The sequence below is a fragment of the Dendropsophus ebraccatus genome, chromosome 7 (assembly GCF_027789765.1).
Source record: "Dendropsophus ebraccatus isolate aDenEbr1 chromosome 7, aDenEbr1.pat, whole genome shotgun sequence".
NCBI classification, from domain to species: domain Eukaryota; kingdom Metazoa; phylum Chordata; class Amphibia; order Anura; family Hylidae; genus Dendropsophus; species Dendropsophus ebraccatus.
Window position 1 is genome coordinate 95758017 of NC_091460.1, and position 26532 is coordinate 95784548.

The window sequence follows — 26532 nt, forward strand, 5'->3', positions numbered from 1 at the left end:
AAACATTAACAGTGCCTATGGCTGTATCCATGCTTTCAAGGTCTCCCCTATGAGGCAACCAACTTTCCAGACACATGAAGTTTAAAGGGAGGCCCCATGAAAATAAAAAAAAGAAAAAGGAAAGGAAAGGCAGGCAGGGGGATGTGGAAACTTAATAAACAATGTATACCAGTCCTCATGGCTTTGTATCGTTGCTCCTGGGTCTCACTGATGGTCGCCAGCTATTATTTTAGGCTGGAATTTAGGTAAAGTAGCCACATACCAGTCACCTCCAGCTGTAACATCACGTTCTGGCTGAGCAATTGCCCTCAGAGTTGCAGTTATCTATTGTCCACATGGTTCTCCTAGACAATTCCTGGACCACTATGCCACCTGGCTTTCCCATTTCTTATCCACAGAAGTCCCCACACTAATCCTGGGTGACTTCAACATCCCCATTGATATCCCAATCTCCCCTCTTGCCCCTCAGCTTCTTCTACTGACACTGTTCAGTTTCTAACTTCACAAACAAACCTTCTAAATTATCAGACCACAACGTCCTTTCTTTCTCAAACAATAACATCTGGCCCCCTCTTGACACTCCCTCCCCATACATTTACAGAAATCTGCATGGCGTCAACACTCCTCAACTCATAGACAATCTACAATACTCACTGTCCCCAATCTCATCCCTCACCTGTCCAAGCATGGCCACCAAACATTATCACAACACCCTGAAATCTACCCTAGACTCCATAGCTCCCCCTACACTCCGCACACCCAGCCACAGATGCAAACAGCCCTGGCACACCCTGGAAACTCACTTTCTTCGGCGGTGCTCTAGGACTGCTGAACGTCTCTGGAGGAAATCCAGAACTTCAGCAGATTTCATTAATTACAAATTCACTTTCAAAATCTACTACTCTGCCTTTCATGTGGCCCTCACTGTCCAACAACCCAAAGCGCCTTTTTGACACCTTTAACTCTCTTCTTAAGCCTAGAGTTCAGACATACATCACCTACCTCTGTGCTGAAGATCTGTCCTCCTACTTTAAAACCAAAATTGACACTATCCGCTTTGACATCACCTCCCAGCCCCAAAGTCCCATAGATCCTATTCTTTCTCCCACTCCCTCATCGCTCTCGGCTTTTGACCAAGTGACAGAGGAAGAAGTCTCAAAGCTCCTCTCATCCTACTACCTGCTCTAGAGACCCTATTCCCTTACACCTCCTCCAGTCCCTCTTTTCCGCTGTCACAACTCATCTCACTAAAATATTCAACTTCTCCCTCTCCTCTGGGATATTTCCTTCCCCCTTCAAACATTCTGTAATAACTCCATGACTAAAAAAACCTTCATTAGACTTATCCTGTCCAGCCAACTATCGACCGGTCTCCAATCTCTCCTTCATCTCTAAACTCCTAGAACGTCTGGTCTATTCTCGCCTAACCCACTGTCTCGCTGATAACTCTCTTCTTGACCCACTACAGTCTGGTTTTCGATTCCTTCACTCAACTCAAACTGCTCTCACCAAGGTGTCAAACGATCTGAAGGCCATATCACAAGGAAACTACTCCTTGCTGATTCTACTGGATCTCTAAGCAGCGTTTGACACCGTTGACCACCAGCTCCTCCTCTCTGCCCCCTTGGCCTCAAGGACTCTGTTCTCTCTTGGTTCTCTTCCTACCTCTCTGCCTGCTCCTTCAGCATATCCTTCTCTGGCTCTACTTCTTCTCTCTTACCTCTTACTGTTGGGGTTCCCCAGGAATCAGTCCTGGGTCCCCTCCTTTTCTCCCTCTATACAGTCCCCATTGGACAGACCATCAGCAGGTTTGGTCTTCAATACCATCTTTATGCTGATGACACCTAGCTATATACTTCTTCCTGTGACATCAACCCTGCCTTCCTGCAAAGTACTAGTGACTGTCTATCTGCTCTCTCCAACACTATGACCTCTCTATTTTTAAAACTCAACCTTTTTTTTTAAAAAAAACTGAACTTCTTGTATTACCTCCCTCTAACCAACACAAACCCAACATCACACTATCAGTCTGCGGTACTAGCATAACTCCTGTGCATCAAGCTCGATGTCTGGGGGTTATGCTAGACTCGGATCTATCTTTTACTCCCTATATCCAAGCTCTTGCACGCTCCTGTCACCTACATCTTAAAAACATCTCCAGAATCCACCCATTTCTCACCACTAACACAGCTCAGACTCTTACTGGTGCCTTGATCCATGGTCTTCCTTTCTCTAAGCTCTCCAGTCTACCCTGAACGCAGCAGCCAGGCTCATCTTCCTCTAAAGCCGTTACACTGAAGTCTCCCCCCCTGTGCCAGTCACTGCACTGGTTACCCATTAAGTCCAGAATTCAGTTTAAATGCCTTACCCTCACCCATAAAACTCTCCACAACTCTGCCCCTCGATACATCTTCTCCCTCATCTCCACCTACCACCCTTCCTATGCTCTACGCTCTAATCAGAACCTCACACTCCCGACTCAAAGACTTCTCTCGCGCTGCACCAGTTCTCTGGAATGCCCTACCAAAAGACCTTAGACTTATTTCCAACACCCACAGTTTCAAGTGTGCCCTGAAGACTCATCTCTTCAGGCTTGCTTATAACATTTCCTAATTTTGTTCCCCCTTCTGTTGTCTCCTCACTTTCTACTATATCTTCAACGGTTCCATGCACTTTATACGTTTTACCTGTAACAAGACATTGGCGTGTAACTGGCTTATCCAGCTCCTTCTATGTACAATGGCTGGACCAGGGGCAAATAAAGCACTTGTGCCTTGTGTCACCCCCAGTTCGTAGCCTGTACGCTCTTGCGAGCAGATCTCGTATTTATGATATATTTTTTATTTATTCTAATTTTATTTTATCATATGTAATTGTAACCTCTTTTCTGTGTATAAATGAAAAAAAAAAAAAAAAAAAAAAAGCGCACTGCGGAATCTGTTGGCGCTATACAAATAAATATTATTATTATTAATTGCCAGTGTCCTCTCCAAGTCACTGACTGGCTGAGTAGGCAGTCAGGTATGTGACGTTGCAGCTGTAAGAGATGCAGGAGGCTGTCAGCAAGACCCAGGAGCGGCGCCCTAAGGTCCGAGGACAGAAAAGTATACTTTGTTTTCCTGCACCCCCTGCCTTTCTGTTTTTTTTTTGTTATGGGACTTCTCCATTAAATGCCAAGTTTTAGGGTATGTGGACACTTCAGAAAATCCGGTGCGGAATCCGCTGATCACGTCTCCAGCCGTGTCATAGACTTGATTCTGTGAACGGGCAGATTCCGCCGTCCGTCCAAAGAATGAAGGAGACGTGAGCAGAGGATTCCGTGACAAATTTTCCGTCTATTTTTCGAAGTGTGCACATTCCACATACCTTACAGTTTGGAGCAGTCGCCGAACCTGGACTTAAACCTGAAGTTCACTTATCTCTACTCAGAACGGCTTTTAAGCAGTGTACGGAGAATGCTCGGTGTATGCTGGCACCATGGCTCTGGCAAACATCTTACTGGGAGGGGATGTTGGCACCTGACTGTTCCTAAGGATGAAGGTCATCAACAACTTTTGCCGCTAAAACCTCTTTAATGCTCTGTGTGGTACTACAATATTTATACATATGTTATAGCAGAAACTTTTTGATGTGTTCATGGTCATAGCTAGATAATGCAGTGACACAGTGAGACAAACATGCAGCACAGAAACTGAAATATACCATAGAACAGTGCTTCTCAAACTGTGAGGCAGGTTTCACCAATGAGACGCCCCCTAGTTGCTGGTGAGGTATAGCAGGGGAGGCAAATTTTACAAAAGGGATTATAAGCTGCACAGTCCTTTCCCAGACATCAATTCTGGTTTAGGAACATTATTGACTCATTTTGTGCTTATGTACAGTTTAGTAGACAAATGAAGGGTAGACTGAGCAATAGTTTTTATTTTTGCATGGACTTACACAAAAAATGGTGAGGCCCTGGCATCCTCCTAGTCTGTCTGGTTAGGCCCAGGCATCCCTGCTCTATAAAGGTGAAGCTCCAGTAGAAAAAGTTTGAGAAGCGCTGCTATAGAAGATTCAGAACCCTTAATGCAGGAGCCTTGCTTTGGTCTCAAAACCAAACCTTGCGCAAAACTTAATATGCCAAACTGATGTTTATTATTTTCTATGTAGCCCCAGCACTGTATCAAAATGTTTTATGGCCAGAGCACCCCTTTAATTATATTGACATTGTTTCATCTTCATATTTTAAAAAGTATGGGATTTTTTTTTTTAGTTTCTGATCCCCCAACAACCTGTCCAGAATGGCTTTCAGAGCTAGCATCAACATCAAAATTAAATAAGGAAAGACAACATACAATACAGTTGGCCAATAGTGTAAAATGAAGGCCACAGTAAAATACAATACAATAGCTAACATTCACAAAGGATATGGCGCCTTATTTGGCGCATTTCTCTATTACCCAAGTGCAAAGAATCTGTAATGGTAACTCATGAGTCCATTAAACTAACCTGGTCACTGCACAGCGGCTACCATCCCATTTCATGTGAACGTAAAAAAAACAAAGATTCACATTTTAATACATATGAAGTAACCATCATAAACTTTCTGCCTGACCTTGGTTCTTTTTCCACATGGCATTAGAAGCAGGCAGGCTTTGGTTCCCCAAAAATGGTTTAAGTCTTTGAGAAATGGAGGCCTGGGGAAAGTTGTATGTTGATGGATTCACATATGGAAGATAGGAACTGGCAGCACTGGTCTGAGATGGTCCTGGCATCCGTCCTGGAGATGGGTTTGGGTCAAAAGCTGCAAATGAGCTAGAAGTTTGAGACTCCAAGTTGCTTATTGAAGGAAGGTGCCCCCCATGGACAGCTGAAGTTGATGCTACTGCTGCCATAGATGTAGTAGGTGAATCTTCAGCCAGTGGTAGAGGAGTGTCTTTTTTAACACACTGGATGACACTTGTTTGACGGCTCACTGCAGGGATTGCAGAGTCAGAACCTGAAGATGCTGGCAAGGATGTGTTACTTTGTGACACTGCGCGTGCAGTGTTGTCAGAACACACATGGAGGTGTTTAAACAGGGATCGATGAGTACGGAAATGCTGCATACAGTTTTCACATCTGTCAAGGTTTAAAGGGGAAGAATAAAGAAACATGAACAAAAATGTAACAAACCACACAGCTTTATTTGCTTGCTACGAATATTCAGTGTGTGTACCTAACACGATAAGCAATAATAAGATCAAAATAAACACTGAGGTAGGGTTATGCGTGATTAATCATTATAGTTTATTATGCAAAAATGAGGCACTGACAGTTGTACAATCACTGCCAGTTGGCACATAGATATATATATATATATATATATATATATATATATCTATATATCTATCTATATATCTATCTATCTATCTATATATATATATATATCCATACACACACACACACACACAAATCAACAATAGGATAGTTATAGATGTCAACTGTCGGCAAGTTTGTGTCCAAGTCTGGCCTAGTATTAGTAATAGTGTACAATGCACTTACGATGCAAAGAATAGTATGTAGTCAGATATGACCCAATGTTGCTTTGTTAGCTATACCCTATGCGTTTCAGATAGCTGGTTAGTGTGACACCATCAGGGACAAAGAGGTGTGACTTATAATGAATAGCATAAGGGTCCTATTACACAGCGCTTTTTAACGATTAACAATCGCAAACGAGAATGTTTATCGTTAACCTGAAATCGTTCACCATATTACACAGAACGATAATCGTTAGTTAGGATCATTACTACGATCGTTATTGCGATCGATACTATCATCATTTATTCCTTCTGATCCCAGAAAAGCAATGAACAATCTGCAATTACACTGAACAATTAGTGAAAATATGCGGAACATGAGCGAACGAATGTGGAATTACAGCGAATGATTAACGATAATTTTAGGCTCAGATCTATATCAACGATCAATGACATACGAATGATTTTTCGATCGTTGCCTGCAATTACACAGAACGATTATCGTTTAGATTCAAACGATTTAATGATTTTCCGCACGATAATTGTCCCGTGTAACAGGGTCCTAAGTAATAAACAGTTATGTCCACTTGTTGTAGTGTCAGGCACAGATAGGTTCCTAGACGGGTTATTATTGATGTAAAAGTACTCACAAAACCGCGGTGGGTAGGATTAGGACCATTAAGATACAGTATAGGAGAGACTATCACCGATCTATTGTCCTTATAATGCCTAGTGTAGTAAGTACTGTATCAGTATCCGGTGGTGTGCCGGCAGCGTGTACTGTGCTTGGAGACCTGTGCACTCCACCCGCTCGTAGTGGAAGACAGGAGGAATATATTTGTATATCTGTATAGGAGACTTTGTGCCAACTGGCAGTGATTGTACAACTGTCAGTGGCTCATTTTTGTATAATAGAGGTAATCAATTTCCCCCCTGCCAGCTGCTGCATTTTACAAAACGCCGGACTTCTCCTTTAATGCAGGTCTCTTACATTTAAAATTACATAAAGGAGAAGTCCAACGAAATAAAAAAAACTACAATCTAGGCCAGTGCCAGGATGAACATAGTTTAGAATCTATACTTACCCGTCTATCCGCAGCATCACATTACCGCTTCTGGACCCCTGCTGGCCTCCTTCTGCTCTCCCTCCTTTACCGTCACAACCCAGCTGATAGACTGCCCAGTAAGCCAGTCAGTGACTAGGGCGGGACCCCACTGCAGTCACTGATGGGCTGAGTGGGCAATCCATTAGATTGATCGCTTAGACGGTGCTTTTCCCCAAGTGGTCAAAAACTAGTAGTACTACTAGTAGTGCAAAATGTCCATCTCCTTTAACCTCTTAAGGACGGAGCCAATTTTCGTTTTTGCGTTTTCGTTTTTCTTCCTTGTGTTTAAAAGGCCATAGCACTTGCTTTTTTCTACCTAGAAACCCACATGAGCCCTTATTTTTTGCGTCACTAATTGTACTTTGCATTGAGAGGCTGAATTTTTGCATAAAGTACACTGCGAAACCAGGAAAAAATTCAATGTGTGGTGAAATTGAACAAAAAAAAACAAAACGCATTTCTTTTATTTGGGGGGTATTTGTTTTTACGCCATTCGCCCTGGGGTAAAACTGACTTGTTATCCATGTTCCTCAAGTTGTTACGATTACAACGATATATAACATGTATAACTTTTCTTTTATCTGATGGCCGGGAAAAAATTTTAACCATTGGTAACAAATATATGTTCCTTAAAATCGCTCCATTCCCATACTTATAACGCTTTCATCCTTTGGTCTATGGGGCTGTGTGAGGTGTCATTTTTTTTGCGCCATGATGTTGACTTTCTATCGGTACCTTGACTATATACGACTTTTTGATCGCTTTTTATTACATTTTTTCTGGATTCGATGCGACCAAAAATGCGCAATTTTGCACTTTGGGATTTTTTGGCGCTTACGCCGTTTACCAAGCGAGATCAGGAATGTGATTAATTAATAGTTCGGGCGATAATGCATGTGGCGATACCAAACATGTTTATTTACTTTTATTTAAAACATGGGAAAAGGGGGGGTGATTCAAACTTTTATTAAGGGAGGGGGCTTTTTACTAATAACCACACCTTTTTTTTTTTTTTTTTTACACTTATACTAGAAGCCCCCCTGGGGGACTTCTAGTATAAGTATACTGATCTCTCAATGAGATCTTTTTTTCCTGTATACTTATACAGCAAAGATCAATGAGATCGGCACTCGTTTGGCACTGCTGCAGCCGAAAGCATCCGAGTGCCGAGCCGGGATCAGCGCCATTTTGGTGAAGACCCCGGGCGGAGCAGGATGTGTGAATCGCCTTTTGACAGCTGCATCAGATTACTGAATTAGCAGGCACGGCGATCAGACCGTGCCCGCTTATAGCCGTGGCCCCGGGCTACACGCGGCACCCGGGATCGTGGTGGTTCAGAGCGGAGTTGCCGCGCGGCCCCGCTCTGAACACCTCTTGCGGACGCATGACGTACCGGTACGTCATGCGTCCTTAAGAGGTTAATCAATTTTTACATTACCATTTGTTAGTATAAAACAAGCAACCAATGTATGTAATTGTCAGGGGTGTCGCTAAGCCCCAGATAAGGAGGCCATTGCTCCACATGCTGCAAAGAGACAGTAGCTGCAGAAGCCTCACACAAGGAATCAATTATGGCCCAGCCCAACCACCTTACAAGAAAGAATAAAGGATGTGCAGCATGTACATTCTCCATCACTCATCGCAGAATTCCTGCAGCCACTGGGTCTGAAAGGAGGGGGTGGGGAGGACCCAGTATGGCAGCCTGCACGGATCAAACTGCAGCTCATAAGCTGGAAGCGTGTGCTGAGAGTCCAGTGACATAGTATTCTGATGAAAAAAGTCCATTAAAAAATTGACCTGTGGTGTCAATTTGGAATACTTTCTGACCATGCCCCCATTTCTTAGCCATGTCGCTAATGTGCACTTGAAGCAAACTAATAGTTGGTCAAAACAGTCTTCACATGCGACAGATTTATCTGTCAGCTCTAAATCTGCACATAAATTTTTTTTACCACATCTGGGCCATTGTTTGCAGCTCCTCAACACTGAAATAATTTTTTTACAGCAAATCTGTACCGCCTGGACACCCACCTCCAACCGCCAATATACTTTCAAAGTCCTCATTAAAGCATGTCCAGTCCTGTCTGCCTGTCTCTTAACGCTGGTATTTGGGGTAAAAGCAAACTTTATTCCCACAGCGCAGAGGAGCGATGCCTGGAGCATCCGTGCCCTAGGCCTGCAGAGGCTCTAAGCCCTGCTTTGCCGTCAAGGCCTAGAGCCGACAGTCAGTGTGCACCTTGTGTAGCTTTTCATAGAGGCTGTTCTTGCCTTTATTTAGCTAAAAAAAAATCAAAAACACTTTTATAGGGACAGTCTGTCAAAGAAGTGTGGCGGGGTGGGGAGGTGATGTCTGCTGTACCATCAGGGGGCTAGAATTATTATAAGGTAGGACCTTCTCTTACACACCCAGTCTGAATGCAATGCAGTATTGGTGAATGTGAACTCACACAGGTGCTTTATTAACAACTTGGATTTTTGGTTACAAAAAACGCTTTTAAAGCTTTGGTAGGACTAAACCAGAAAAACAAACAAACAAAAATCTTATTCCATAAACTTACTTAAAGTAGCGATTAGGTTTGTAATGGACTTTCAGATGGTTCATGAGGTCTTGCATGCTGTCTAGCCTTTCACCACACCCGTTAACTGAGCAAAAAAACTTTTTGTCTGTAAAGAAAAAGTAAATAAATAATTAAAAAAAAATTATATATATTTCTTAAAGCATTTTTCTACTAATATGACATACTAAACAGACTTACTAAACATTTTTTTTTTTTTTTTTTAATCAGATCTTTTTTATTGAAAAGACAGTTTTACAAACACAACCAGTGTTTCATTTTCACCCTCTATCCCACCCACCCCCTCCCTCTACTTCGCCCTCCCCCTCCCTCTCCCTCCCAACATCCCAAACAATGGGACAAACACAGGAAAACAATAGCAAAAATATATACTGAAACAGAGTTTTTTCAGGTAGCTTAATAAGACTTAGATCCTGCATACAATCCTAGGTAAGAGAAACTGTTATAGCGATAGATTTGAGAGATTTTATCCCCCAGCCGCGGTCACATATTGGCAGACAATGAAAGGAAGAGGAAACAGAAGGTAAAGTGGGGGGGAGCCCCCTCCTGACGAACAACATCGTAATGTAGAGGCAAGAGAAGAGGAAAGAGAGGGGGGGGGGGGGGGGGGGTGAGAAACTAATTCGGGTAGTGGGTGACCCTAGTCCACAGCACCCCTTCTTCCGGCACCACTAGCCGTTTGATCTGCAAGCAATAAGAAAGCCTCCATCGGGGACCTCCGGAGAGACCTAGAAGGAATACCGGGGGCGTCTATCCAGGGGCCCCAGATGGACTCAAACCTCCTCATGGCCCTGCGCTTCTTATATACACCTTTTTCCAGGCGAACAATGTTATTAATTTTAGCAATCAATTCTGTTACTGTGGTAGGTGTTATCCAATGTTTCGCTATAAGTTTACGTGCTTGATATAAGACCCTGCAGAGAGCCAATTCCACGCCCGAAGGCTCATCGTCCTCTCCCACTAGGCCCAGAACACATTTCAGAGGTTCCAACGGTACCGCAATCCCAAATACACGCCTTATGAGTGCTACCACTCCCCTCCAGTAGCTTTCCAGCTCCACACAGCTCCACATGAGATGTAAGATATGCGCCTCTTCCAAGCCACAGCGAGGGCATCTTGAGTCCGTACGAACCCCTATTTTAAAGAGAAATAAAGGCGTTCTATACACTCTATGGAGAAGAAACAATTGTGAGAGTCTGTGTGTCTCTGGTATAGCTAGTTTTGGCGTTAAGGCCATTACCGTATACCACTGTTCGTCCGATATGGGTCCTATATCCGCCTCCCACTGCTCCTTAACCGTCAAGGGTCTAGTAGACATGTAAGAAGCCAGTAGCTCTTTATATATAAGGGAGATGAGGCCTTTAGAGTCTGATGCAGTTAGTATGGTGTCTAACAAGAAATGGGAAGTAATGCCAGGAGTAGACCGTCCAAACTGCGCCTCAACAGCATGACGCAGCTGTAGGTACCGGAAAAATACAGAATGAGGTAGATCCAACTCCTCTCGCAGCTGATCAAAGGACTTAAAAGTATCCCCCCGAAACAACTGCGGGAGAACAGTCAATCCCCTCTGTTCCCAAAACGTAGCACCATCAAGACTGCGCAGATGTGGGAAACTAGCATTATTCCACAGTGGGGTATACTTCGTATATGGACCACAGTCTAGAAAACGCTTAATCTGCGTCCACACTTTTCTCAGCATGGGCAGAAGAATAGGCACGTCCGGAGGTCTGGTCTGGGCTGCAATCTCCAACAGGTAGACAGGAACTCTCCCCCCAGAGACATGCTGAAACAGCAGCCCTGTAGGAGCCATATGCTCCGATCCACCCCATCCCCTTAACTGCTGAAACTGGGCAGCAAGATAGTATAGGTATGGGTTAGGGACCGCGAGGCCTCCATTGTCTTTGTTCCGTTGCAGTGTGTCAAGTCTAATTCTAGGTGTCCCTCCGTCCCATATTAGTTCTCTAAATAATGACCGCATGCGTTTAAAATGCACCATTGGTATCCAGATGGGCGCGTTGTGCAAGACATAAAGGAGTTGCGGCATTAGGATCATTTTTATTAGATTGGCTCTACCCACCACCGACAGGGGGAGTTTGCGCCAAGTTTTCACCTTCTGCACAGATCTGGACAGCAATGGAAGCAAATTAAGAGATAAATACATGGTAATGTCAGATGTAATTTGGATACCCAGGTACCGAAATTGGGTCACAATAGGGATGGAAAGCCCCTCCACAACTAACGGCTGTGGTATAGGATCCAAGGGCAGAATCGCCGACTTGTCCCAATTAATCAGTAAACCAGAGTATTTCCCGAAGGTAACAATAAGATCCATGACAGGGGGCAGGGAGCGACAAACATCTCCAAGAAACAGTAGCATGTCATCCGCATACAACGCAATGCGGTCCTCCATGTCCCCATGTCTGAACCCAACCACTTCACTTGAGGCTCTAATCATACATGCCAAAGGCTCAATTGCTAAGGCAAAAAGAAAAGGAGACAGGGGGCACCCCTGTCTGGTACCTCGCTCCAAGGGGAAGGGCTCCGAAAGTAGGCCGTTCACTCGGAGGCGAGCCAACGGTTCCGAGTACAGGAGTTTTATCCATGAGATATAATTGGGGCCAAAGCCCATACAGGTGAGAACGCACCAAAGATACTCCCACTCGACGCTGTCAAAAGCTTTGGCAGCGTCGAGTGAGAGCACAGCACTTACTAAACATTTTTACTTGAGAAATAAGTTGGGATGAAGAGAAGTTAAAGCATACTTGTCCCATGCTTAGGCTGAAATCGATGGGTGCCGACGCTGGAACTTTGGGTTGCAGTGGAAACATCGCACATCCTGGCAGCAGCATGACAGGTATGCTTTAACCCCTTAAGAACCAAGTCAAATTTTATGAATATGTCCCTTTATTCATTGATAAGTTGGAGATGCTTTTACTGATCCTGGTGATTCTGTGTTTTCTCCTTAAATATTCTACTTTATATTACTGGTAGATTTGAGTCAATACTATTTTTATGAAAAAAATCCAAAATAAAGTGTTTTGCATTTTTCTAACTGAAATTTTCTGCCTGTAAGAAAAATAGTTATGCCACAAATTAGATACTAAGTAACATTAGCAATATGTCTACTTTATGTTGGCAGCATTTGTTAAACTTTCTTTCAATTTTTTTACACAATAGAAAGCTTAAAGGAAACTTGTCACAAAGTAAAAAAAAAAAATTAAATTGATAAAATTGAATCTGCTATTTTTTTGTTAATTTATGTGTTTTTTTTTTTTTTTTTACATGTATTTACTATCTAATTTTTCATATTTCCCAGTGATAGCCCTTAGGGGGAGCTTCAACAGCAAAACTGCTGGTAAAAGTAACCTGAAATACAGCTGTTGAAAAAGAGGCAGTCTCTGCTTAACTGATGTGACATCATCACCTTCCTCCTCTTTTCACAGGGGGAAAAAAAAAAGAGGGGAAAAGCGAGACTATGTGAACTGCTGGGCAGCGCCATTTTGTTGTTGTCTGCACAGAAGTACACCTACAACAAGCATGTCCCTAGCCTTTCATAATACACCTCAGCATCACACGTTACACAGGTAGAGGAGGCTACATAATACAGGAGAGTACAGGCTACTGTTCTCTGGTGTCAGCAGTGTCACACATTACACAGGTCAAAGAGGTATATAATACAGGAGAGTACAGGCTACTGTTCTCTGGTGTCCGCAGTAGTGATGTCACGATACCAGAATTTTGAGTTCGATACCGATACCAACTTTTTTTTTTTCAATGCTCGATACCAATTCGATACTTAAAAAATTATATTTAAGGAAAAAAAACAAAACATAAGAATAGAAATGACCCCCCCCCCCTCCCCCAGGTTCAGGTCAGTACAAACCAATTTATGTTCCCTAATTTTATTACTTTAAAAATAAAGTCCCCATTATTTAAAACAAATAAAAACTTGCCCAACTCTGACTCACTTTTTTTATCTCTCCGCCTGTCTGGCTGGGGGTTGAGGGGCATTTTTTGCGCTGTGATCTGAAGTTTTATTTAGTACCATCTTTTTATGGGGTACTGAATTGGGTGGTTTCTGCACTTGCTCGGTTTACCGTGCGTGATCAGGAAAGTGACAGGTAGTATGGACAATAACACTTAAGCTGCCAGGGATGGGGATTGTAGTCATGTAACACACAACTGCTATCAGGTGGGAGGATGGGGGTTGTAGTCATGTAACACACAACTGCTATCGGGGAGGATGGGGGTTGTAGTCATGTAACACTTTAACAATCAGAGGGTGATGGGGGTTGTAGCCATATAACAGACACCAGCCAGCAGGGGGGATGATGGGGGTTGTAGCCATATAACAGACACCAGCCAGCAGGGGGGATGATGGGGGTTGTAGCCATATAACAGACACCAGCCAGCAGGGGGGATGATGGGGGTTGTAGCCATATAACAGACACCAGCCAGCAGGGGGGATGATGGGGGTTGTAGCCATATAACAGACACCAGTCAGCAGGGGGGATGATGGGGGTTGTAGCCATATAACACACACCAGTCAGCAGGGGGGATGATGGGGGTTGTAGCCATATAACACACACCAGCCAGCAGGGGGGATGATGGGGGTTGTAGCCATATAACACACCAGCCAGCAGGGGGGATGATGGGGGTTGTAGCCATATAACACACCAGCCAGCAGGGGGATGATGGGGGTATTAGCCATATAACACACCAGCCAGCAGGGGGGGATGATGGGGGTTGTAGCCATATAACACACACCAGCCAGCAGGGGGAATGATGGGGGCTGTAACCATATAACACACCAGCCAGCAGGGGGGATGATGGGGGTTGTAGCCATATAACACACCAGCCAGCAGGGGGGATGATGGGGGCTGTAGCCATATAACACACACCAGCCAGCAGGGGGGAAGATGGGGGCTGTAGTTTTACTATTCTTGGTGTCAGGGCATGCTTACCGGTGACCTGGATTTGTCTGTGATCTGCAGGTTACAGCCCCCCTCCCCCTCCCAGTCAGAGTCAGGCCGACTGTAAACCCCCCACATTGTGTCTGCTCCGGAGTCTCCTGCCGCCCCCACCACCTCATAGTCCGGTGCAGATGTAGTGGCTGCATCTCCTGCCGACCCCTGCTCCAGCCTTCTCCTCTCCCGGACACCGCTCTCCCTCTCCAGCCCGTGACCCTGCTCTGCCCGCAGTCATTAGCAGCGGGGGTCTGCTACACACAGTAGCCGACCCCCACTGTATATGGAGCGGGCTCAGGAGGGGGGTAATGCCGCTGTCAGTGTGACAGCGGCATATATATAGTTACATAGCCGGCACTAGCAATAGCTATGTGCTGGCTATTTGAATTTGACGCCGACGGGGGAAGAGGGTGCGCGCTGAGGAGATGACAGGTGGGAGCAGGGGGCGGCACACAGAGAACACGGCCGGCGCTCATATAGCTGCCGGCCGTGTTCTCTGCGCTATACTTTATGTTAAACTGCATAATAGCGCAGTTTAACATAAAGTTTCGATACCAGGAAATCCTGGTATCGAACTGTTTTTCGGCCCGGAATATCGATAGTAGTATCGATATTTCGGTGCATCGTGCAACACTAGTCCGCAGTGTTACACATTACACAGGTAGAGTAGGTATATAATACAGGAGAGTACCGGCTATTGTTCTCTGGTGTCCGCAGTGTTACACAATACACAGGTAGAGTAGGTATATAATACAGGAGAGTACAGGCTATTGCTCTCTGGTGTATATAGGGGCTAATTGTACCAATTAAAACAGTAGGAGAAACGACTTTGCTCTGCTAAATGCAGCCACCTCAGTGAAACAAGAGCTGCTGACTCTAATAAGTAACTGTAACTCCTTTGCTCGGTGATTGGTTACAATATTTGCTGCCTGCACAGATGTATCAATTGTAGTGGAACAAATAGTTGCAAATTGTTCTGGATAACAGTAACTCCTGTCCTGGAAGCTGACAGTTTAGTGCAGTGCTTTTCAAACTTTTTCTACTGGAGCCTCACCCAACAGACTAAGGCAATGCCTGGGCCTCACTGGCCTCACCATCTGTGGTGAAAGTCCATTTAAAAGCTGAAAATAATGCTAGGGCTACTTTTCACCTATCTCCCAAGCTCTAGATTCTAATAAAACAAGTTATAATTTTGCTAAAATGGAGATAGTTGCAAACAGCAAAAGGACTGTGCAGATCATAGTAACTTTTGTGCAAACTGCCTCCCCAGCTGGGCCTCACCAACAACTAGGGGGCGCCTCACTGGTGAGGCCCGCCTCACAGTTTGAGAAGCACTGGTTTAGTGTATTCCTCTACGGTTATATAATCACTGTGGAGGATAATACATGTACTGTATATACTGGTAGCTTATCTGGCTGGGACTGTGTATATACTGGTATCTTATCTGGCTGGGACAGACAATAACTCACAGCACACACATGCAATATCCTTCACAGTGATTACATAGCTATAGGGGAATACACCAAACAAATCATAAGCTCTAATGATAGGGGTTACAATTAATCATTACAACAAATTGCTTTACCATTGATACAGGGGATCTGTGTTATTACCTTAGCTCCTCATGCAGCTGTAGATTGTCGGAGACCCAATGCTGCAACTGCCCGATCAGAACACTCAGTTTGGCTCACTTCCCTGCCCTATACTCAGTTATTGTCGGGTCACAGTCACATAAGCTGAGTACAGGCAGGGAACTTGGGCCAAACTAAGTGTTCTGATCGGGCAGTTGCTGCACTGCGTCTCCGACAATTTACAGCTACATTAGAAGCTCAGGTAATAACACAGATACCCTGTATACATAGATAAAGCAATATGTTATACTGTATAATACTCCCACTGAGGGAGCAGGGGCACACAGACAGGAGGGAGAGCAGGGGCACACAGATGGGAGGGAGAGCAGGGGCACACAGACGGGAGGGAGAGCAGGGGCACACAGACGGGAGGGAGAGCAGGGGCACACAGACGGGAGGGAGAGCAGGGGCACACAGACGGAAGGGAGAGCAGGGGAACACAGATGGGAGGGAGAGCAGGGGCACATAGACACAAGGACTCATCAAGAAGAAGCAGCAAGCAAGCCGGAAATAGCTCAGGTAATTTTCAGTCTCTCACAATACTTCCTACTTACTATTCAACATGGCAGCCCCCTGTGGCAAGCATTACAGTGTTTTAAAACATTGATGCCACAGGCAAAATAAAAAATACCAAACCACTTATTTTTTTAAAAGTTTAGCAGCAATTTTCCTAATCTTTGCAAAAATTTCTAAATCATATTTTTCTAGGGACCAGTTTAGGTTTGAAGTGTATTTGAGGGGACTGTATGTTAGAAAGCGGCACAAAGCGATTCAGAAACTGGTAAAACTGACTGACATGAATAACTTTTCTTTTATCTGATGGCCGGTAAAAAATTCAAACCATTGTTAACAAATATATGTTCCTTAAAATCGCTCTATTCCCAGGCTTATAACGCTTTTATCCTTTGGTCTATGGGGCTGTGTCAGGTGTCATTTTTTGTGCCATGATGTTTACTTTCTATCGGTACCTTGATTGCGCATATACGACTTTTTGATCGCTTTTTATTAAATTTTTTCTGGATTTGATGTGACCAAAAATGCACAATTTTGCACTTTTGGGATTTTTTTGCGCTTACGCCGTTTACCATGCGAGATTAGTAATGTGATTAATTAATAGTTCAGGCGATTACGCACGCGGCGATAGCAAACATGTTTATTTATTTAAAACCTGGGAAAAGGGGGGTGATTCAGACTTTTATTAGGGGAGGGGGCTTTTTACTTATAACAATACTTTTTTTTTTTACACATATACTAGAAGCCCCCCTGGGGGACTGCTAGTATATACACTTTGATCTCTCATTGAGATCTTTGCTGTATACTTATACAGCAAAGATCAATGAGATCGGCACTCGTTTGCTTTCGGCTGCTGCAGCCGAAAACAAACGAGTGCCGAGCCGGGGACGGCGCCATCTTGGAGAGGTCCCCGGCCGGCAGCAGGTACGGAGATCGCTCCTCCGGGACAACGTCCCGGAGGAGCGATCTCACCCACTATACACCAGGGATAAGCTGCGTCCGGTAATCGGATGCAGCTGTCATGTTTGACAGCTGCATCTGATTACTGTATTAGCAGGCACGGCAATCGGACCGTGCCTGCTAATACCCGCGGTCCCGGGCTACAAGGGGCACCCGGAACCGCGGCAGTTCATAGCGGGGTCGCTGCGCGGCCCCACTCTGAACACCTCTCACGGGCGCATGACGTATGGGTATGTCATGCATCCTTAAGAGGTTAAAATCATTTCCAGAAAGTTTGTTTTAACCCTTTAATTCCTAACCCTTAATTTCCTCCCATGGAAACTACACCCCTCAAGGAATGTAACAGGGGTATAGTGAGCATATGGAGCCCACTGGTGACAATGTGCACTGAGAAAATAATTCTTTATGCTAAACAAGCAGGGACATCCACACGGACCAGGCAGATAAAAGATGACTTTCTCATAAAGTGCAGACAGCCAAAAATCTAAAATAAAATAACACATATGCCGCTAAATGTGAATAGGACATAAGCATGCGTAGCATAAAAATGTATTTAATAAAAAAACAACCTGATGAAGTCTCTATGAGAACACTGAGCAAAAACACATTGTTTTTTATTAAACACATTTTTATGCTCCACATATCTATGTCCTATTCACATTTAGCGGCATACGTGCGTTTTTATTTAGGATTTTTGCCTGGCTGCAATTTCACTTTATAAGGAAGTCCTCTTTTATATGCCTGGTCCGGGTTGATGTCCCTGCTTGATTTACACAAAATCTGGTGACTGGATTGCCAGTAGTGGTCCTCGGAGAGCTGCACCGCACTTGCGCTTTGTAGAGTTGTGTCTATGATATTGCACAACCACATCACGTGAATGGAATCATTCACTACTCTGCATGAGCACAGACATTTGTCTGATATACCACACCAGGAAGCGCCTGTCTATTTTCTATTTTCACAATATTTTATGCAAAAACATTGATGTAACTTTAAATTTTTAATGTTCACAAGGGGTTAAAAGAATAAAAAAAACACTAATTATGTGGAGCTATTTTCCTCCAGTATGGAAATACCCAACATGTGGAGACAAAAAGCCAAGTGGGTGCACGGAAAGCCTCCAAAGGGAAGGAGTGCCATTTGGATTCTCGAAGCTGGATTTGGCAAGGATGAATGACTAAGGTGCCAAATGTTGCCAAAACTGTGGAAACCCCCCACAAGCGACCCCATAACGGAAACAACACCCACAATGTGCAGTTAAAATGAAAAAATTTAATTTTTAAAACTAAAACATTGGTCTAGCCTTAAATTTTGCATGTTCACAAAGGGTTTAACCCCTTAACGACGCATGACGGGTATACCAGTCATGCGGCCGTTAAGGGTGATCAGAGAGAGCTCCCGGCATGAGCCCCCTCTGCAGCCCACAGTCCCCGGTTGCTATGTGCAGCCAGGGACCACGCATTAGCCGCCGCGGCCGATCACACCCATCACACTGTAAAAGCTGACAGCTGCATTTGAATAGTATCTGTGCCCCCTGTCCCTGGTGTCTAGTGGGGGATCTCCCCTCGCAATGCAATTAAAGAGGGGAGATCACCTGTACTGAGCCAGTGTCGGCGAATCGTGGCGCAAAAAGAGGCACCACACACAGCCCCATAGACCAAACAATAAAAGCGCTATAAGGATGGGAATAGAGCAATTTTAAACACATTTAGTTTTTTTTTTTCAAAAGGTTTTAATTTTTTAAAAGCCATCAAATAATATATTAATAATAATATAATATGTTACATATTGTTGTAATTGTACTTTTTTTCCCCAATTTCACTGCTAATATAATTTTTTTTCTGGTTTTGCAGCATATTTTATAGAAAAATAATGTCTGTATTTACAAAGTATAATTGGTGTCGCAAAAAAAATAAGGGCTCATGTGGGTCTGTAGGGGACAATATGCAGGCGCAATGGCCTTTTAACCCCTTAGCGACCCATGACGTATCTGATAAGTCATGGTGCCGCGAGGGTGTTCAGAGCGGGGTTCTGGCGGGACCGCGCTCTGAACGGCGCTGATCCCGGCTAACATGTGCAGCCGGGCAAGTGCCTCTATTAGCCGGCGCGGGTCCCGTTGCCGCGCCGGCTAATTACTAATCAAACCTGACAGCTGCACTTAGAGGCTTTGATCCGTGCATCGCTGGTGTCTAGTGGGAAGGATCTCCCCCCCTGCAATGCGAGTGCAGGGGGGAGATCCGTTCTTCTGCCCATGCCGGGCCTCAGCGTCGGAATGACGCTGATCCCGGCTCGGCAATAGATTGCTATGGCCTGCAGCAGGCCAAAGCAATCTATCACCGATCTGATGGATCTTTGCTGTGTATATACACAGCATTGATCTCTATGAGAGATCAGTGCTGTGTATATACAAGTCCCCCACGGGGACTTCTAGTTAAAGTAAAAATAAAAGTAAAAATGTTTTTTTTATTAATAAAAAATCCCCTCCCCTATTAAAAGTCCAAATCACCCCCCTTTTCCCATTTTATAAATATAAATAAATAAACAAATAAACAAACATATTTAGTATCGCCGCGCGCGTAATTGCCCGAACTATTAATTAATCAGATTCCTGATCTCGCACGGTAAATAGCCTAAGCGCAAAAAATTCCAAAGTGCAAAATTGTGCATTTTTGGGCGCATCAAATCTAGAAAAAATGTAATAAAAAAGTGATCAAAAAGTCACATGGTACCGATAGAAAGTACATGTCATGGCGCAAAAAATTAGACCTCATTCAGCCCCATAGACCAAAGGATAAAAGAGCTATAAGCATGGGAATAGAGCGATTTTAAGGAACATATATTTGTTAACGATTGTTTGAATTTTTTACAAGCCATCAGATAATATAAAAGTTATACATGTTACATATCGTTGTAATTGTAACGACTTGAGGAACATGCATAACAAGTCAGTTTTACCATAGGGCGAACGGCGTAAATGCAATACTCCCCGAAATCAAAACAAATTCCTTTTTCTCTTCAATTTGACAGCGCAAATGATTTTTTTCCGGTTTCGCAGCATATGTTATGGAAAAATAATGCCTGTCATTGCAAAGTACAATTGGTTTCGCAAAAAATAAAGGCTCATGTGGGTCTCTAGGTGAAAAAATGCAAGTGCTATGGCTTTTTAAGCATAAAGTAAAAAAAAGCAATGGTGCAAAAACGAAAATTGGCTTTGACCTTAAGGGGTTAAACATGAGAAGGAAAAAAACAAAGCGCAAACATAAAAACTGGCTCCGTCCTCAAAGGGTTAAAGAAAACACAAAACATGAAGAGCAATTTCACCCAAGTACTGAAATACCCCACATGGGAACATAAAGTGCCTTGCGGATGCAGGAGAAGCCTCCAAAAGGAAGAAGCACCATTAGGCCTTTGCAAGCTGGATTTGGCCAGAATGAAGGACAGAGACCATGTTGGGTTTACGAAGCCCCCATGCTGGTATAGTGAGGACCACCATATGGACCACACTGGTGACAAGAACAGGTTTTCAAAATCTCCACATTCCATTTCAATAGTCTGCTTTGTTGGTTTGTGTATTTGGTTGGTTTTTGATGGTGCGTTCATTTGCACCATCATGGGACAATTAGTGCATAATCATACAGGTGACGTATGACGCAGGAAAATTCAGAACATACAAATTATTAAAATAATCCACAAAAGGAAATCTGCAACAAATCCACTGGGTTTAAAAAAAACAAGTCACTATTTTCTTCATGTGTTAACGTACCCATACACTGCACAGAATCTATCTGCATCTAGCACAATGAGCGGTTATAGCAATAACCACTCGCTGTAGAGAAACACAGCGATCATGTCAGGCAACCTTATGGTGCGTTTTCACAGACAGATTTATCTGACAGATTTTGGAAGCCAAAGCCAGGAATGGATTTGAAAAGAGAAGAAATCTCAGTCTTTCCTTTATGATCTGTTCTCTGTTTATATTCTGTCCCTGGTTTTGGCTTCAAAAATCTGTCAGAATAATCTGTCTGTGTAAACGCACCATTAGGGTCCTATTATACGGCCCAATAACGGCCTGATCAATATTGTAAACAAGCACCGTTCTGCTAGATCGGCGCTTGTTTACTGGGCCTATTACATGGTCCAATTATTGTTTAGCAAGGGCTGCACGGACATCGTTAGAGGTCTATGCAGCCCTTGCCCAAATAGTTAATACTTTACCTGTCCACGTTCCCAGTGTTCTCCTGCACTCTGTATGTGTCCTAGCTCAGAGTGCTGCAGCTTCAGAGCGACCTGTCTGAGCTGACAGGTGGCTCAGCCAATCACTGGCTGTGGCGGTCCTGGTCAGTGATTGACTGAGAGACCTGTCAGCTTAGACAGGCCACTCTGAAGCTGCATACAGAGTGCAGGAAAAGACTGGGTGAGCAGAGGTGTAATGCATTAACTGTTTGGGCAATCGTCAGCCGTCGGCTGTACATCACTATTAAACGTAACAAAGCAAAATTGGTAGGTCTGAGCCTAAAGAAATGATCAGCCAATGTAATGGGGCTCTTACTCCTATGTACTGTATATAAGAATATACAGAGGAAAATGGGACCCTGCTCTGTATTGCGCTTTTCAGCAGTCCTAAAAGCAAGCAGGGGACTGGTTACAGCAAGGCTTAGATAGCTCTGCAGTTACAGACACAAATGCTGTTTGGAATTGACCATTGGACCATACATACAGCCACGGCGCAGGACTCACAAAATAACTCCAAGGACCTCACGGGTGTCTATCTTGGGCCTTTATTCTGACACCTTTATCAAGCTCCTATATACAATAACATAAATTACTTAATTACACAGACAAAGATCCTCTATATAACTAAGAAACAACATAAAATGAATAAAATCTATCATCCAGTACTGAACAAACCGTATGGCATAGACATAAACATTGCTAACGACTATGGCTCAAATTAGAATGACTAGAACACTAGATGTCCAAAAATGAAACCAATTGAGCAGCCTCAATACACATGACTCAATTCCTAAAGGTCAAATCGGCTATAGCAATAAAAAAAAACAAAAATGCTGTGTGTTAGATTGGTTGAAAACTACTTGTAGCAATGTGCCGCACAAATGCTGGTGGATGCAAAAAGGCCATGTTGTCCCTCTTTGCTGCCTGTCAATAGAAGTGGTTGTGTACATAAGATATCCGTTTATTTTATAAAGTTATATTACAAAGAAATATAACTTTATTAAAGCAATGTAATGGTACTCTCCGGAGTACCCACCTACGTTTTTGGGAAGTTATACAGCACACAAGAAGTTAGTCTGGCCCCCTATCCCCCAAGGCTAATTTAGGAAACAGCTGCTGATGAGTCTAATGGCCCTATTCCACGGAACGATTATCGTTCGTTTTCGGACGATATCGACCGCTACGGACGATAATCGTTCCGTGGAATAGAGTGCAACGATCAGCCGACATCGTTCATGTCGGCTGATCGTTGCAGTCGCTTGTTTTTTAACATGTTGAAAAACAAGCGACTGATATAGCAGCGATCTGCTGCCGTCGCTCTGTTGAATAGGAGCATCGGCAGCAGACGCTGCTATATCCTATGGGCTGCCCGGACGATCAGCGATCCTCCGAGCAGCCCCCCCGCAGCTCCCCGCTGCCCCTCCCGCACTCACCCGCTCGCTGCAGCCGCGTTGAATAGCGGCGGCAGCGAGCGGCGAACGACCCGTGGAATAGGGCCATAAGCTGAGAAAGGGGAAACGTCACACATCTTACCTTGCATAGACTGTGTAGGTTTATAGTGGACAGACACATGACGGATAAGATCCTGCATGTTAAGGAATGTGCGATTACAGCCATATGTTGAACATCTGTGACCCCTTCCTGCACAAGATAATACAAAATACAACATATTTACAGAGATTTTCCATGTTATTCAAAAACACATTGCCAGAAAAAAACCAGTCGCCAAGGCAACTGGAAAATTCTTATTCACAAAGAGGTTTTACTTCCTTTTCTAAACTTATGGCCGTCACGGACCCTGAATCACTCTCTTTTCATGTAGAAGTGGCCCTGGTGTGACCACTGGGGCAAGGAAAGATGTCCTGTTGTGGCTACTGGAAGGAAGGACAGGGGAGGGTCTGCTGGGATTTATTTTTGTACACACCACATTACAGACACCTAACCGATGGGTTCATGTGCAGCGATCCTAAGGAAGGGGCTCCATACAGTACACTTCTCTGACAATGAGTATTCAAGAAAGAGGTGTTCCTGTTTTCCAACCGCTCAAACATAACAGACGAGCAATCTACCTCGGTTTTGCGAGCAGCATGCTATCTCTCCCATCTCCAAATGTACCAATTCAATCCACATATTAAGCCTTTTATACGACCTTATGGGCGCCGATGTGCTGATTCTGCTAATGTTGTCCTTTTTTCCCAAACTGCCACTTGATTCTTCCACAAATTTGCAAAACTGCGCGGTTTTCTAAATATGCAAATGAGGTCGCTCAGTGCATTGGAGAATAGCCCAGTGCCCCAATATCCCATCCCATGAGATGTGCACCTTCTTGCATATTAAGAAAATGGCGCAGATCGCAGAAAAAGGGCAGTAGATTAAAAAAGCACAACATCGGCAGAATCAGCAAAGGCACCCTTAAAGTGACACTGTCACCCCCTATTTGCATTATGACTGCTCTCCACAGGTTTAAAGGGTAAATGTTACAGTTTTCATTACTTATTTTATATCACACCTCATGGTGCTTGTTCTGGTAAAAAGTCGTTTTTATCACCTGTGGATTGGTGTATGTGGGCGGGGCCTCATAGCCTCTGTGCCACATCGCCCCGCCCCTAGCACCACTTAGCCCCGTCCTATCCGTGACATTGTCGCATAGGCTCCGCCCTCTCAGCGGCTATTGGTGTGGGACAATCTAGGGGGGTGGGGCCTAGAGCTTTAGGCTGGCCCTTCCAATGGCTGCTAAGGGGGTGGGGCATATGCGGTGATGATGTCACAGATGGGGCGGGGCTAAGTGGCGCTAGGGGCACAAAAGGTTTGAGGGCCCCGCCCACATATACCAATCCACAGGTGATAAAAACGTATTTTTACCAGAACAAGCACCATGAGGTATAATATAAAATAAGTAATGAAAGCTGTAACATTTACCCTTTACACCTATGGAGAGCAGTCAAAATGCAAATAGGGGGTGACAGTGTCACTTTAAGGTCCTATAAAAGGATTAATTTGTGGATTGAAATGGTACATTTGCTTTAAAGAGGGAGAGGTCCGGGCAGTTGGACCCCCAGTGTCAGTTTATTATCTCCTATCCTACGGATCTAAATGTTTTTCTGTTCACAGTGTTTCTGTTACCTCCACCTACCAATTACCAATATGTTGCACATAAAACAGTGCTTGACTATGCTATACATACGTGAGGGCAAGAGGTTCTTCTTTCTGCCCCCTTCTCTTGGTCTCTTGGTTTCAACTTTGACCCCTCTTACAGACTGGGGTGTAGACAGCACGGTATCTGCAGTCTGTGCCTCTGTTGGTTGTTCCTCTTGTTTTTCCTAAAAGAACATATATATGTATAGTAGGTGCTATATAGAATATTATTATTATGTAGGTAGCATTTTATTATTGTTATAAAAATAAAACAATTGTTACTCACTGCAAAACAATAAAAATAAGACAGAAAAGGATCTCTTATTTGTTGTAAATAAAGCAGCAGTTAGAGGTCATTATTTTTCAGTTCTATACAGAAGAGACACAATGGACCTTCCCCAATCTGCAATTGCATCTTAAATGGTTCACACCATGAACATCTCAACAAAATGAGTTCAGATCAAAAGATGCTCTATTATATATATATATGAACAAATTTTCATTTGTCGTTTGATCATTGACCTGTTTACACAATATGTTTTAATTCAAATGTTTTATTGCACAACAATCAGCCCTTGTAAAAGGCCCTTTAACCGCTTGCCTCCACAGCCTGTTTTGGCCTTAATGACCAGGGCCTATTTTTCAATTCTGACCTGTCTCTATGTAGTAATAACTTTGCAATGCTTTTAACTAGTGCGGTTATTCTGAGATAGTTTTTTTGTGACATATTCCTCTTTATGTTTGTGGTATACTTTGGTTGATACACTCAGTATTTTTTTTTTTTTTAAAAAGGACAACATTTGCGCAAAAATTAGAAAAAATTATGTTTCTTTATATTAAAAATTCTCTTTTCCTAAGAAAGATAGTCATGCCACATGAACTAATTATTACTGCAGCATCTACAACATGTCTACTTTATGGTGACATTTATTTGGTGAACGTTCTTTTACTTTTTAAGATGTTAAAGGGCTTTGACATTTTGCAGCGATTTTTCAAATTTTCAGGAAAATTTCAAATTCTAATTTTTGGGGGACCAGTTCAGTTCTGAAGTGGATTTGTGGGGCCTGTTTGTTAGTTACCCCCATGAATCCCTCCACTGTAAAAACTGCACCCCTCAAAGTATTCAAAGTAACATTTCAAAAGTTTAATAACCCTTTAGGTGTTTCGTAGCAAGTTCGAGGGAAAATTTAAAATTTTAATTTTTTTGGCAGATATTCCATTATAATCCATTTTTTCCTCTAATACAGCAAATACTAAATGAGAAATACCACTCACTATTGATTCCCCTTATTCCAGTGTTTCTAGAAATCCCCCAAATGTGGCTGCAGTGCGTCCCCTGACTAAACCACAGGCCTCACACATGACAGAGACATGGTGAATTTTGGGGCCTTTTTTTATTTGTTTATTTAACCCCTTAGCGACCCATGACGTACCTGGTACGTCATGGTGCCGCGGGGGGTGTTTAGAGCGGCGCTGATCCCGGCTGACACGTGCAGCCGGGCAGTGCCTCTATTAGCCGGCGCGGGTCCCGTTTCCGCGCCGGCTAATTAAGCACTTCAATGCAGCTGTCAAACCTGACAGCTGCATTAAAGTGCTTCATGCACAACATCCCTGGTGTCTAGTGGGACGGATCTCCCCCCCGCGATGCGATGCGGGGGGAGCTGGGGAGGACACCAGCAGTGGCAGAAAGAGGAGGCAATATGCCGCAGCCTCCTCCTGCTGCCCGATCGGCATTTATGGGGTTAACTGACCGGGTGGGGGAGGGGGGAGCACGGCCGTCCGTCCGAAGATGACGTTTGGCACAAAATGGCGGACGGCCCTCGACACGGATCAGGTAATGTATAATGCACCAACACTTCTGGGTACACGGGCGGGGGTGGTGGGACACGGGATAGGGGCCATTCACA

General features: G+C 43.9%; 1 protein-coding gene across 2 annotated transcripts in view; it reads right to left on the reverse strand.

Annotated features, from left to right (window-relative positions):
- The window catches only part of LOC138797583 (zinc finger protein 414-like), an 84141-nt gene that overhangs the window by 33212 nt on the left and 24397 nt on the right, over positions 1-26532 (reverse strand). The window contains exons 2-5 of one of the 2 annotated variants that reach the window (XR_011363953.1): positions 24675-24810; positions 23024-23131; positions 9169-9274; positions 4492-5103 (exon numbers count right to left, since the gene is read on the reverse strand). Coding sequence is in view for 1 of the 2 variants with exons in the window: in XM_069977925.1 (XP_069834026.1) it covers positions 4598-5103; positions 9169-9274; positions 23024-23131; positions 24675-24810 (856 nt within the window). In the remaining variant the exon portion in view is untranslated. The remainder of the gene's footprint in view (positions 1-4491; positions 5104-9168; positions 9275-23023; positions 23132-24674; positions 24811-26532) is intronic. The other variant, XM_069977925.1, reaches the window with a different exon arrangement.